This window comes from Dermacentor silvarum, chromosome 4 (genome assembly GCF_013339745.2).
Source record: "Dermacentor silvarum isolate Dsil-2018 chromosome 4, BIME_Dsil_1.4, whole genome shotgun sequence".
Classification (NCBI taxonomy): domain Eukaryota; kingdom Metazoa; phylum Arthropoda; class Arachnida; order Ixodida; family Ixodidae; genus Dermacentor; species Dermacentor silvarum.
The window spans coordinates 41,664,447-41,678,456 of NC_051157.2; the positions used below are offsets into that span (position 1 = coordinate 41,664,447).

Sequence of the window (14,010 nt, forward strand, 5' to 3'; positions counted from 1 at the left end):
TCATCCTTAACCGTAAGTTACTTGAATACTATTTGTAAGAAACGATGCGAGGCTTCGTACCTTCAGCTGAAGGTACGAAGCCTCCGTACGGAGCAACAAGTTGGGAGCAACGCTGCTTAGCGCAGTCACAAAAATTCCTACAGCACAGTAGACTAACTCATAGCACAGTAGACTCACAGACTCGTAGAGTTTCTTTATGGATGGACCATTGCAGTTTTTCGGTTGGCAACGTTGCCCTTGCCATTTCCGCCGTTTCCGCGCCTTTCGCGTTGTTTCGCGTCGGACGGCCGCGGCAACTTTGGACGACTTGTCGACTTGTCGTCTACCGTGTTTACTTTTCCTGCTAATATGTGCTGTCTTTATCTATGTGATCACTTATTTTAGACGTAGTACGCATCCTTTAGGAGTGATGTGGTAGTGTCATGCCTTTTGTTTCATCAACTAGTTCGACTGGCACAGGTATAGGTGCATCTTTACATGTCGTCTGACACAACGCGCGTGCGAGCTCTTCTAGCGGGAATGAGCATCAGGCGGTTTGATTTCACGAAGGAATTCTAGGATATTGGTCAACGTTTGTGATCAAATAGGATATGACAAATTAGCAATTGTTGTGAATGTAGACACACTCATCCGCAGATATGAGCCACGGTGAAGTTCGAAACCAACCACGGTTCTACATGTACGACGACGATGACGACCACCAGTCTCTGTTCGAGGCGTTTGTATCGCACACAGCTAAAGGTATGGCTACTGTGGCACTAGCATAATTTTTATTAGGCTTGAGAAGTCTACGCAGCTTATCGAGTTCTTTTCACTACCAAAACCATTGTTTTACAGATTTGGGCCCGATAGATGAGGACTGGTTTTCCAACGAGAGAGCTTCGCAAATCTCGGAGTGCAGTGAGTTTAGGAGCAGCGGCAGTGTATTGTCGAATCCTTGCACTCCGGTCGCATCTCCGTGCTTGTCCCGCGACAAAGCTGAGACGCCAGGTTCTCCCGCAAATACTCCCGCGTCAGCGTCCAGCTGCCGACGTAATGCCAGCTTCCTCGAGTGGACTCCCCTCTCGCCTTCGCCAGTTATGTGAGTTTCTTGAACATCAGTGACTTGAACGGAAACTTCATTTTTGCCTCGGAGATAACGTTCAGCTGTATTGTCTCTTGATTTTCGACGTTGAGTTAAATGTGCACGTGCCTCATTGCAAACGCACGTTCAGCAACATTTTCTAGTCTGGAAATATTGAGGGACATAGCCTATGGCTTTTGTCAGATCAAATCATGTTCGATCAAAAATTTTAAAACAGCCTTTTTCATATGTCTTCAGTCTGTATCTCTATAGAAGGAAAATAATCATTGATTTGATTGTACCTAAATAGGTCTGTTGCAGGACAAACGCATCTTCTAGACTGCTTACCACTGCCTTGCACTACACATCTCCATTTGACATACGCAAATTTGCAAATAGTTGCTTTGATCCTTTGCGAAATGCAAACATAACAAACAGTGCAACATGACAAGCACCATAGAAGAGCTACCAACTAGCTGTCATAGAAAACTACAACATGGTGTCAAGAAATAAAGCATCAAATTAAGCCCACTAAGGCCTCATTCACACCAGCGATTGACACAGGCCGCGCGGTCGAAGAGTGACGAAGTGATGTTCACGCCAGCAAGCGTGACTTGCCCATTGGCAAACCGAAATATCTCGCGATCAATGCCGTTAATGTCTGCTTGCACCGGCATTGCCACGTAAAATAAGTGTCAGAATATACAGATGACTTATTCCTGCATATTTGATTGGCTCAGAAGCTTTGCAACTGCAGTCACATGACTGAAAAATCTAGTAGTGAGCAAATGACTCAAATCAGTCCCCTTCAACCAAAGCGACCATTTGCGACCTCTGCAAGTCGGCGGTGTGAATGAGCCAACAGTACCAACAGTTCACTTTGAGTACCATCTACTCCTACGTTTTCAGTAGCATTGTGACTGCTTTGATAGCGTCCCATGTTGCTATATTATGTCTATGTTGCGGTGCCATTGCTAGACAAATTCAAGAAATTTCCCTACATAAATCACAACCTGATAATCGTTGATAATGACCACATAAAGCCAACAGACAATGAAGTCAAAGAAAGCATCGGGGAAATTAAGTTTGGTTGAAATTGGAATGTAGAAAATAATGAAGAAAAGGGAAATGGGGGGGAAAGTGGACGAAAAGATAACTTGTCGCCGGCGGGAGCCACATCCGTCCACCATGGTTCTGAGTGGAGCTGGCTAACACTCCTAAGGCTAGATCTAGTAAACATAAATACCTAAGTTGGTGGACGAATTGATGGCTGTCGCCGTAGCACAATTGGTAGTGCAACGCACGCGTAATGCGGAGGTTGCGGGTTCGGCTCCCGCCGGCGACAAGTTATCTTTTCGTCCACTTTCATTTCCCTTTTCTTCCTTATTTTCTACATTCCAATTTCAACCACACTTAATTTCCCCGATGCTTTCCTTGGCTTCATTGTCTGTTGGCTTTATGTGGTCATGATTAACAAAATCGAGCCCCTCAGTTCCCCCTTCTTCCCCCAACCTGATAGTTGGTTATTTTAGGGAAAATGTACAGAAGTGCAGCATCGTTTGTAGATCTGTAAACTATTAGTGCTTACATACCACATTTCATCTTCAAATGGTCGAGCTTGTTGAGCGATATTTGTTAAATGTAAACAAGGTTGCAACTGGTGAGCATTTTATTTGGTACCAAAATTCATGCATCAATCATCTAACACTATAGAAGACACAGAGAAGCCAAAGCTAGTGTATCTCTTCACATCATTACGCTACAGTCAACATATGGCATGAATGAAAGCCTGCAAATTTGAGTAACGACATATTGCTCCTTAAATATGCTATGTATAAGTACTCACCGTTATATCTGGTAATTGTTTATATGGGATATTGTCATAAGCATACTTCAGTACAATGATGAGCAGTACTTGTGTTCATCTTTCTTCCTCCTTATGCCTGTTTGTTATACTCAGCTTTCCTATTAAGTTATTTTTGATTGAATACCACAACGACAATGTCTGCGCAGAGTGTGTTTGTTGTGGTTAATTCCATTGCACACTGAGCCTCTTCATAATTTTAAAATGTGCAGGTCAAATGTGTTCAAAACCCCAAAAGTGCCAAAGTCATTTCCACAAAGCCTTGCGGTAAACAAAACCACACCCAGTCCCCTTTGGTCACCATCTTTGGAGACGCCACCCCATGGAACTGCTCGTATGTTAAGCTTTTACTTTCAGTGTTGACTGCCATGATTGAACTAAGTTGTAAGGTGCTCATGTATGTGTGCCTATACTTTTTCAGGGAGCAAACAGGACATGAAAGCAGTAAGTGCAGTCCAGTCTATTCTTTTGTTGGAGCTGGACATTAATTGCCTGTGATAAGGCTTTGTAAAAGCTGCCTTACTAGACTATTTCCTTTCTGAGAAATGTTCTTTCCTGTTTAAATGATTAATGTCCAAATGAAGAAAATTCACACACAGTTATGACCAATGATTTCATATGGAATTTTTTGTTACTGTAACAAGATTTTACAAGTGTAATATTGAGTTTCATGCTTATTCAGTACCATAAAGTATTAGTTTATATTAAACACTTCACGTCAGCATATAGAGAGGTTGTAGGACACATTACAGACACAGTATAGGTGTCCCATTTACAGCCTTGGTGACACTGCCGGCATTGAACTTGCAATGGGCAGATTTGCATGCACCACACATCTTGAATTGCACCATATACACTTGTGCTATGTGAGATTAATGTGGACCAGAAGTGTACCAGTCCTATATTTCTTTTCTTAGCATTTGCTTTCCCTAGTTTACCTAGTCGGTGTGCTCTATAATCAATTACAAGCTAAGAATGAAATGATAAATACACCGCAGAAAAAATTTGTGTAGATACACCAGCCAGCCACCTTGGAAGATTCTCACTCTCCTTTCTTCTTGCTACCAACGATCCTGTATGCGTGAGAACAAAGATGATTTGTTTTACTGGAATAAAAGGCTGTACATGGGGGTGGGCTGGGTTCATAAGGCAACTCAAAAAGTTGTGTTTGAACAAGATTGGTTCAGCGGTATATACTACCCATTTATAACAAAGTTAGCCAAAGTGATATTTTGTTGCAGTTGGCCTATAACAGCTGTTCTGTGTGCGGTGCAGCATGATACAGCCCTGTGCTGAATGCATCACATTACCTTTATATGTGAGCTTTAGGAGAGTCTTCCTCCCTCTGCTCTTGGAGAGAACGCGCAGCGTGCCTCTATGGAAATAGATTCTGCTGAATGTTTAGCTTGCAACTGACTATAGAAGTAAAATTGCAGTTGTTTGGTCAGGAACACTTCAAATGAGATCATCACCTTTGTGGCAGTTTTGCACATATACAAGAATTTGTTTAGCAGTGTTAGCTTCAAACAAATAAGCAATGTCAAGAGTCGGAAACATCAGTAGGAACGAGAACAAACATGTGGCAGCAATGTTTTAGTGTCCTGAGATCGTCGTTAACTCACATATCTCAATGTGTTTCTCTTTCTACAACTGCAGTTTGCTCCAAGGAACTTGTTTCATCTGTCAACAAAAGGCCAGCTAAGTCTGTCATCTGAAAGTGAAGATGATTTCAAAGATGTTCCATCTGACAAAGAAGAGAACTTTGACTCTGTGCCTGGTAACCTCAAAAAAGAGGTGCCCGTCCACAAGTCAGAGGCACATAATGGGAGCCATTTTAGTTCTGAGGGCATGCACCAAAAGCATGTTGAAGGTTCTTGTGATGTCTTACTGTCAGGCTCACAAAACCACTCAACATGTACGGACCACGACTTCGTGAAAGTGGCTCCCAAAAGGTACCCCTCTCGAAGGGCATCATGCTCAATATATGTTGATGCCGAAATAGGAGAAAATGGAGACTGTGTCATTCCAAATGTTGATATTGCTTGCCAGGCACATCATTTGACAGCAACTGGGACTTGTCATAGTCATGTATCTGACGTGACTGTCATCACACCCCCAGTTCCTTTGCCTTGTCAGCCAAAGGAGTGCTTAAGGCTCTTAAAGCAAGAGAATGTCCTAACTGCTCCATTGATATCTTTGCCATCTGCTGCAATAAGTTATAACGCTGCAGCTGGGACTGACGCCAGCTCACATAGCGAGTTTTCCAGTAGCACTTCAAAGGAATTCTCATTTTCTGAAGACAAGAGTGATGGTGTCTTTGGACGAACTGACCTTTCACTTACCCAGATGTTTGAAGTGGCTGAAAGCACAATTGCTTGTATAGAGGCAGCTGATATTGGCTTCACTCAGTGTACTACTTCAGGTAGTGAAGCTCTGTCGGACAGTGGCCCTGGCAGCACTACAAATGAAGTCAAATCAAAGAGGCATAAAGGTGAAGAGAAGAAAACACCAGGCACGCAGCTACTACCGTTGCATTCTAGGATCACTCATGGCAGCAGACCACCATTATCCAGAAAAAAAACTGAAGCTTTCAACCATCTTGACGTATATGGCAAGCCACTTGCCACTGCTGGAGGCAGCACCATATCAACTGGCTTCAAGACTGGGTCAGGGAAAACAGTTGTTGTACTAGAATCCTCACTCAATGCTGCAAAAGGTATGCTTGCAGTGACTGATGAAACAATCAATGATGACAAAAATGTGGAACAACTGAAGGTTGGCCTTGCAGGAAGCATGGAAGAACACTACAGCAGAGGGAGCCTGCAAGCAGCAGCAGATTTGGGCCGAATGACAGCCAGAACAGCTCAGCTTCATTCTGAAGCTAAATCCAAAGCATCAAGCACAGAATCACCGGAAAACACTGTGTCAACACTGCTCGCCAGTGGTCACGGAAAGGCAGTGAAGGACTTGGATGTTTCATCAGCAAAGCCAAAAGCTCAGCCTGGCACGGTCACATCAGGCTTTGTGACTGCCGGAGGGAAGCCTGTGTACGTGCAGGAGGAAGCACTTGGCCATGCTCATCAGTTTCTCTCAGATGTTCCTACTACATTGGTCCAAACAGTGATGCAAAATAACAATACGCCAATGACCTTCACAACTGGCACTGGCAGGGCAGTAACTGTCACTGTTGACAAGCTGACAAATTCAAAAGAACAGAACAGCATGTTAAAGTCAGGTTTTACAACAGCAGGAGGCAAGGCTGTCTACGTGCAAGAAGAAGGCATCAACCGTGCTCGCCAACTTCTTTCTGAATCTAGTTGTAACGTACCTAGTGAAGAATTAGTGAGGAATTCCGTGTCTACATTGCCAGCTGGTGGTGACAAAAAGGCTGTGAAGGACTTGGGTGACTTTTTAAGGAACCCGAAAGTACAGCCTGGTACAGTCACATCAGGATTTGTGACTGCCGGAGGCAAACCTGTGTATGTGCAGGAGGAAGCACTCAGCCATGCTCATCAGCTTCTCTCTGAAGGTCCTGCAGATTCATCCAAAAAGAACTTCAAAATGACACTGTGCCTACACTCTTCACAAGTGGTATGGGGAAAGCAGTGACTGTATCAGTCAACTCACTGACGAAGTCAAAAGGACAGCATGGCACATTTAAATCAGGTTTTACAACAGCAGGAGGCAAGGCTGTCTACCTACAAGAAGAAGGCCTGAGTCGTGCTCGCCAACTTCTCTCTGAAGACAGTTGCAAGGCACCTGGTGAAGAATCACGAGAAAGTTCTGTGTCCACACTGCTACCCAGTGGTGATGGAAAAGTGGTGAAGGACTGGCCTAATTCGACAACAAAGCAAGAAGCTCAGCCTGGCAAGCTCACATCAGGCTTTGTAACTGCTGGAGGGAAACCCGTATATGTGCAGGAAGAAGCACTCAGCCACGCTCATCAGGTTCTTTCTGAAGGTTCCACTGTGTCATCTCGAGCTGTCCTGCAAGATAGCACTGTGCCAACGTTTTTCACAACTTGCACAGGAAAGGCATTGACTGTCTCGGCCAACTCACTGGCAAAGTCAAAAGAACAGCACAGCTCGCTGACATCAGGTTTCACAACAGCAGGAGGTCAGCCTGTACTTGTTAAAGAAGCAGCCCTTAATCATGCCCATCAACTTCTCTCTGAAGTTTCCACCAACGTGCTCAAGGAAAGTTTCCAGCAGAACACTGTCCCCACATTTTTCACTACCAGTTCTGGAAAGAAAGTGCAGGTTCCGGCAGATTCTCCGAAAACAGCAGAATTGCTTCTTGATGAAAAGAGAGACCTTCTGCCAACTGTTCCTGCAGAGAACTGTAAAGAAGGCAACTTTCTCACAAGACCTGCCAACATGGAAAATTCCAGTCATGTGCTCACCGGCTTCAAGACTGGATCAGCAAAGGTGGTTTCAGTCTCAAAAAAGTCATTGTTGAGCGCTCGGAGCATTCTCAGCATTGATGGCGCTGACACATCCTCTGCGGACCCTTGTGGATCTGATAGAAGTGCTGATCAAGATGTATCAAATGAAGGTGAAAGCATCCAAAGGCCACCTCTTCATAACAACATAGTGTCAGATTACACCAAGATAGGGCAGAGGGCACCTGAGTCAAAGCAAGAAGTTTTGAATCAGGAGGCAAAAAATTCTACTCCTTCTACTGATAAAGGTCCCTCGTCTGCAAATGTCAAGGCGTGTCGGACGTTGTCGGAAAAAAGGACTCCAGCATCTGGTCTAAACAGATTCGGGCATGTCGGAACTCCCATGTTTTCTTCAAAGATGAAATCTGCATCTAAGACGAGCTTCGTTACGCCATTCAAAGCAGTTGTTTTGGGCAAGGCACAGACCCCCGTGGCAGCGACAAGGGCTGCGTCAGGTCCACGAATTTTGTTCCAGGACAAGTCAATTCGGCCCGGAAGACTTTGGATCCTGCGGAGGGTTGTGAAGGCTGCTCGGCTCTCTCTCAGAGACGCACTGCAGGGCCAGCACCCAAAGCTTTACTCATTAAATCAGGTGAACTTTTTTTGTATATTTTTCATAAATGCAGTGCTTCACTGTTTTTGCAAAGCAGTGCACTGTAACATAAGGAAATAGCTCTTTATAATGGCCTTTAAGTGACAAGTCTTCAGACCAAATGTAGTAATAGGGTAATTGCCCCATGGAATTCACTTCCATTTGAGGATCATTCTTTATTATAATTGACAATAAAAAGCAGCACAAACGGGAGGACAATATACCAAGTATGGTACTGTCACAGAACAATTCATGATGCAAAGAAAGAGAGCAAAGATGAACAAAAGAAGAGTATCATGCTACTTTGGCATCTTTCAGTTCAAAGCACCCAGTTGTGCAGCTTAGATTATGGTTTAGTGCACAATTCACAGTATGTATTAAATGTTCTATAACACATCTGTGTGCTTATATTGTTTTGCTTTAAATTTTCTATAGTTAATTGACTTGTCCGTACACTTTGCTTGAAACTGGTTAAAAAAATTACTTGAATAATCACGTTTGAAATTTTCCAAAGCAGTTGCATGATTACCATGGTTAGCATGTAATACTTCCATGGTATAATACAGCTTGCACGGCTGTGCCTGAAATATTATTTTAGACATCTTTCCTTTAATTTACCAGGCCAAGTATGAAACTTGCTCACTATTGTGTTGTCTAATCGTATGTCAAGCTTATGTTGTAATATTGTGCCATAATAACAAACCCTATTTGTAAATCACAATGTTACCAAATTGTTTCAGTGTCACTTTCATTGTAAGGTACGACTGAATAAGGAATTGTTCTTATTTCAGTTGAAAAGCTACGGCGTGCTGGAGTCAACTACTGCTATCAATTCCCAGAATGCAGCTGACTTCGTTTTCTACATCTCTTCCTCGAATAGTCTTCTGATATTGGGAGATGGTGCCACATTGCAGCTAGAATCCACAGACATGCACTTAGGAAAGGATGAATTCTGCAGGTTAGCTTCTGTTGTTTGTTTGATTAAGTTGCCTTGTGAAGCAGTTTGGGCAGATTTATGGTTGACGTTGCATTTATGACTAGGTTCATGATTTACAGTACAATTACAACAGCAACAACAAAAAAGAAATCATTTCCACATGCACAAGCTTATATGAGGGAGCTTCACGTTATGGCTGGTTCCTAATTGACTTTTCTGGCTAGTGTAGTGTGTGCCTGCTCACTAACTGATCTGAAGGGACCACTTGGTAATCTTTCACATGCACCGAAAAAAAAAAAAATTTTCTGCCCTATCAGGATGCAGATGATACTGCTGGTAATTGAACTAGTAATGTACTTGGCAGTAGAGTGTCATGGTTGCCCAGCAGCCACATTCAAAGATATGCACTGAAAGAAAATTGAAGCAAAAGGTGACATGGGGGGGGGGGGGTTGTGAATGGGAACCAGTTCCAAAACCTTTGGTCGGCTGTCCGTCGGGGCTCCTTTCACTTTAATTATGTTTTGCGTAATTGTTAGTGGTTTTAGTGTAAATACTATGGTCTGCAACTCTCTTACAGGGACACCAAAGACAAATATTAACTCCAGGTAAAATGATAAATTTGTGTCCCAAAAGCTTTCATAAGCGAATAAATGACAACCATAGGATGGGAGTGGCATGACTCTTTTAATTAAACACATGGTGCCAGCTCCTAATGTACCTCCTATGCTATTGTTTGTCGCAGTGCCTTCTTCAGCATGCCTGGTGTGGACAGGGACCTGGTTGCTCCAGGATGGCTGGAAAACCATTACCGTTGGATTGTATGGAAGCTGGCATCAATGGAACTGCACTGCCCTCAGGTCTTTGGAGCAAGGTAGGCCAGCCATTTCACCTGTCTTTCGTTCTACCTACAACTCTCCATTCTATTCTTCAATTTACTTTCTTTAATAACAAGGGCACCTGTCTGCGAACAATGACATCATGGCAAAGACAGCATAAAACTTTAGTATACAAAGAAGAGAGAAGGAGCAAATATACAGTGCTACTTAACACCTCTCCCACACATGACGCAGCATTGTGTATGGGAAATCTCTCTCCCTCTCTCTTTTGAAATCTCTCTCTTTCTCTCTCTCTTTCTCTGTACGTATATGTGGGCATGTTCATTTATGTGAAATTAATTTTTTTTGGAATGGTAAATCGTGGAAACTATGTATTAACAAAGTTTTCAGTTTAGCAAAAATATACGACTGAAAGTGCTACTTTCTTAAATCTTAACTTCAGCTGTGTTTCATTATGAGCTCTGTGATAGTTATCTGCTAAAGCTTTGCCATATTTTTTCTTCATTAACTTTTTTTTAGGTCACTGACACCTGACCAAGTCATGCTTCAATTGAAATACAGATATGACATTGAAATTGACAACAGCTTCCGGTAAGGTTTTGTCATTATCGACTTTATCTTTCATAAGGTTCAGCGTTAGTTTTGGCCTCCTTGCATGCCACATCAACTTTAGTTTATATAAGCAGGGCATTCATTTATTACTTGGTGGCTTGTAAAACCAAAATTATTTTCTTAGGCAATATGTTTTGGTACAGCTTTCAGTTATGATTTATTACTTGAAAAAAGATTGCCTCACAGTAATGAAAACTCAGGAAATCCAGAATTCCGGCTCAAGCAAACCTAAAAAACTTGGCTGGCATATTATGTACTGAATAAGTTCCTAGAGGTCCTAATTCAGACAGAGCTTTTGGTTTATTCAAGGGTCTCGAATTGCCAGGAGCAGGATAATGCAGGCACAAATGGCAAATGGCTGTTTGAGTGAAATTTATGTGGCATGAAAGGTTAAAACGCCCATGCTTGATATTCAGGCGGCAGTGTCTATTTTTGTGTTTGTGCCTGTGTGTGTGTGCCTGTGTGTGTGTGTGTACATTGTATGTAATGTAAATATACGTGACCCAGGTATATTCATGCACATGAGCTTAATATATGACCCTGTACATATTGTCATGTCGTGACGATGAAGAATGAGACACTGCCAAAGGCATGAGTTAAACGGACACTGAAGGCAAATACTAAATCGACGTGGACTGTTTGAATACCATTCCGGAAACCTTGCAACGCTTGTTTCGTGCAAAGAGAAGACTTAGTTTACGAGAAAATTGCATCTGAAGGGTCCGTATACCTTTATGGCAATTCAACTCTCCCGTCATGCCATTCGGGGAGTGGTGACATTGAATACGTCATCACTGCCCTTTGCTGCCGTCAGTGAGTAAAACAGTGCCTGACAGACGGCGGTACGATGCGCCGCTGCAGCTACTTTTGTTCGAGTGGCGTAGACTGGTCGGGCATTCCGCGATATCACATGGAAGTGGAATTCTCTGCTACTTGCAGTCTGTGTGAGTTTCGCGAGCCAGCAAAACCAGCGCAGCACTATGTTGGCGGCTCAGAGTCGAGTGAAAACGAAACCTTTCAACCGCTTGCGTCATTGTCAACGGTGTAATGTCAATGAGTTCTTTTTTCTAAATATTAAATAGAACTGGTCAAGTAGCACTTTTTTTCGTCTTATAATACAGTACAATAATGTTTTTATAACAAGTGGATGAGTACTAGTGACATAAATTAAATGAGTGCCTTCGTCATCGGGCAAGTACTTAGATGTCCCGGGGGAGTCTCTAATCGTGTCCTGCATTTACCTCAATTTCTCGATTACTAAAGCTCTGTTCGCAATAACATTGACGCCTTAGAGAGAGAGAGAGACTCGAGCACTAATCCATCACTTTTGCTTGACTTAGTATATTTGCCTTTAGTTTAAGAGGTTAGCTCTTTAGTGGGTAAACAGCAATTTGATTAGACAACATTCTTTTGCTATATAATTGGCGACAACATTGGAGAAAGTTCCGATACATGAAGGTATGTCTTGCACCGAACGGTAACGTTTTAACACTTGGTAGCTGGTAAAAATTGGAGTACACTTAAGCTTCGCCTTTAAGAGTGGAACGCGATAACATTCGAAGATCCCTGGCTGCTTACCAGGCTTCCCGGCAACTGCAGCTTTCTTTTTCTCCAACTTCGCCTCCGCATGCGGCTGCCGTAGGGAGTCTTCATGCAATGCTGTTGTAAGCTGCTGAGGAGGCGAGCACCATCTGCATGGTATTTTTGCAAGGAGGTAACCACGGCGCGGCGCCGTATGTGTGGTAGAAATGCTGGAAAAGGGGCTTGTGGTTGAGTTTCCACGTAAGAGAATCGTGTTTTCTCGTCTATTCAAATTGCAATCCGACGCTATCACGTCTGTAGGTTGTGGTTACGTAGTACTTTACGATTTCTCTGATGCATTTTACTTTGAGAAATTCGATTAGTTTACCAGAGCCTCTGCGCCACGCAGAGGGCCTGCGTGGTCGGCGTGGTTCAGGATGTTTTAGGGGCGAAGCTCCTTATAGCGGCACTCGTTCGTCCCCGTCGTCGTTGTCGTAGTAGTAGTGTGTAACCAGTCTGAGAAAAATGAGAAAAAAAATTCCGAAGTTGTGTCTGTAGCGTGGAATCGAACCAGGGACCCCTCGCTTCCGAGCGCGCGGCGTTAGCCCACTACGCCACGAAGCGGACATGGACACACGCACCACGATGGCAATAAATACCCAACATTAACGAAAGGCCGCGTTTCTAGCGCGTTTCTAACGCGTTTGTGCTAGCGCGTTACGGCCTGTGTAAGAAGCTGGTGTAAGACGCTGTGGCCTCTCCGCCTTACCTTCAACGCGTTTCGAACGCGCTGCCCAAAGCGGTGGCAAGTCAAGTTCAAGTCGAGGAGCATTTATGAATACGGGGGGTATACTCTCTCAGCAGTCATGTGATGGCGTCGGCAAACGCGGTGCACGTTCCGGCATGTGTAAATGGCTGCGTAAGACACTGTGGCTGCTCCCCCTTACTAGAGAGTACTGCACGTTTCTAACGCGTTTGTGCTAGCGTCCCCTTAAGCGGGAGATCCGATGATTCCCTCCGGAGCTTCGCCCACTCATCATCATTCACCCCGTGGATATGCTGTGAATTTTTTTTTTCTTGGTCGGGCAACACCCCCGACGCCAACACCGAATTTTCTGCGACACGGGGCCCTTAACTCTGTCGCGTTAAAAAGGTCACGAGAAAAATATAAACACCGTATGCCTGTCGATATGCAACTGGATTGTATAAGTGCACCGATTGGAAAAGGAACACCAGATTTACGTTCGAAACCTCTCAAATAAAAATAATTACATGAATGGGAGTTTTCGACATAACATTGTAACAAATATCGGGGAGTGAGGTTCTGGCATACACATTTTCAGGAATCACTGTTTGAACACAGTGTGTAAACCTATTCACATACTTTTGAATCAGATCTCTATTTGCATGTAACAAAGTCTGTGTGTGTGTGTGTGATTTACTCATTAGTTTCGTTTTGTAGTAATATCCAACTTCAAATAATCGAGATCTTTATTAATTCAAACAAAAATCTGTGACACCTGAGAGCTTGAATTAACAAGAGTCAACGGTACAGTGCCAACCAACGTACACACCTTCCAAGGCCACTTCACAGTCATAATATCTTTTCATAATGTGCTATACAAAAGTTTCAGGGCAGCCAAATTGCAGAATTAAGTAAAGACATACAACAGCACATATCGTTGAACAGTTTTTAAAGCATTTGGCTAAACTGCCGGCAAATAGCCGTATTCGTTGACTTAAAATTTTTGGTATTGCTCTTACTTTGAATGGGAGTGGTCTACACTTATTGATTGGACATAGTATTGGTGGAAACAATGCAAATTTTACAAAGGACATGGAGCCTAAGATGTACACATGCACATGTGTTTTGCAGGTCTGCACTTCGAAAAATATATGAGAGAGATGATGTCCCAAGCAAGGCATTGGTGCTCTGTGTGTCAGCTTTAGAGTGCAAGGAAGATGGTGTAAGTGGCTTGTGCATTCTCTATTTTCTCTCTCTTCTTTTTTTTTTTTCTTAATCATCAAAAATAAACACAGTGTGCTGAAATTTCTTGCTTAACCTTTACTTGTAAAAAATCACATTTAGCGAAATGTGTGTATTGGCAGAATCATCAAGAAGTGCTGTGTGCAAACCATGCTAT

At 43.2% G+C, this 14,010-nt stretch overlaps 1 protein-coding gene across 1 annotated transcript in view; it reads left to right on the forward strand.

The window, feature by feature from the left end:
• The first annotated feature begins 267 nt into the window (after window positions 1-267).
• LOC119448572 (uncharacterized) overlaps window positions 268-14,010 on the forward strand; it is a 33,739-nt gene continuing 19,996 nt past the window's right edge. Inside the window, 10 exon segments of the mRNA XM_049665479.1 lie at window positions 268-741; window positions 838-1,081; window positions 3,140-3,261; window positions 3,349-3,371; window positions 4,584-6,535; window positions 6,538-7,960; window positions 8,752-8,918; window positions 9,640-9,768; window positions 10,253-10,324; window positions 13,743-13,833. Of these exon segments, the coding sequence (XP_049521436.1) occupies window positions 639-741; window positions 838-1,081; window positions 3,140-3,261; window positions 3,349-3,371; window positions 4,584-6,535; window positions 6,538-7,960; window positions 8,752-8,918; window positions 9,640-9,768; window positions 10,253-10,324; window positions 13,743-13,833 (4,326 nt within the window). The 5' untranslated portion in view covers window positions 268-638.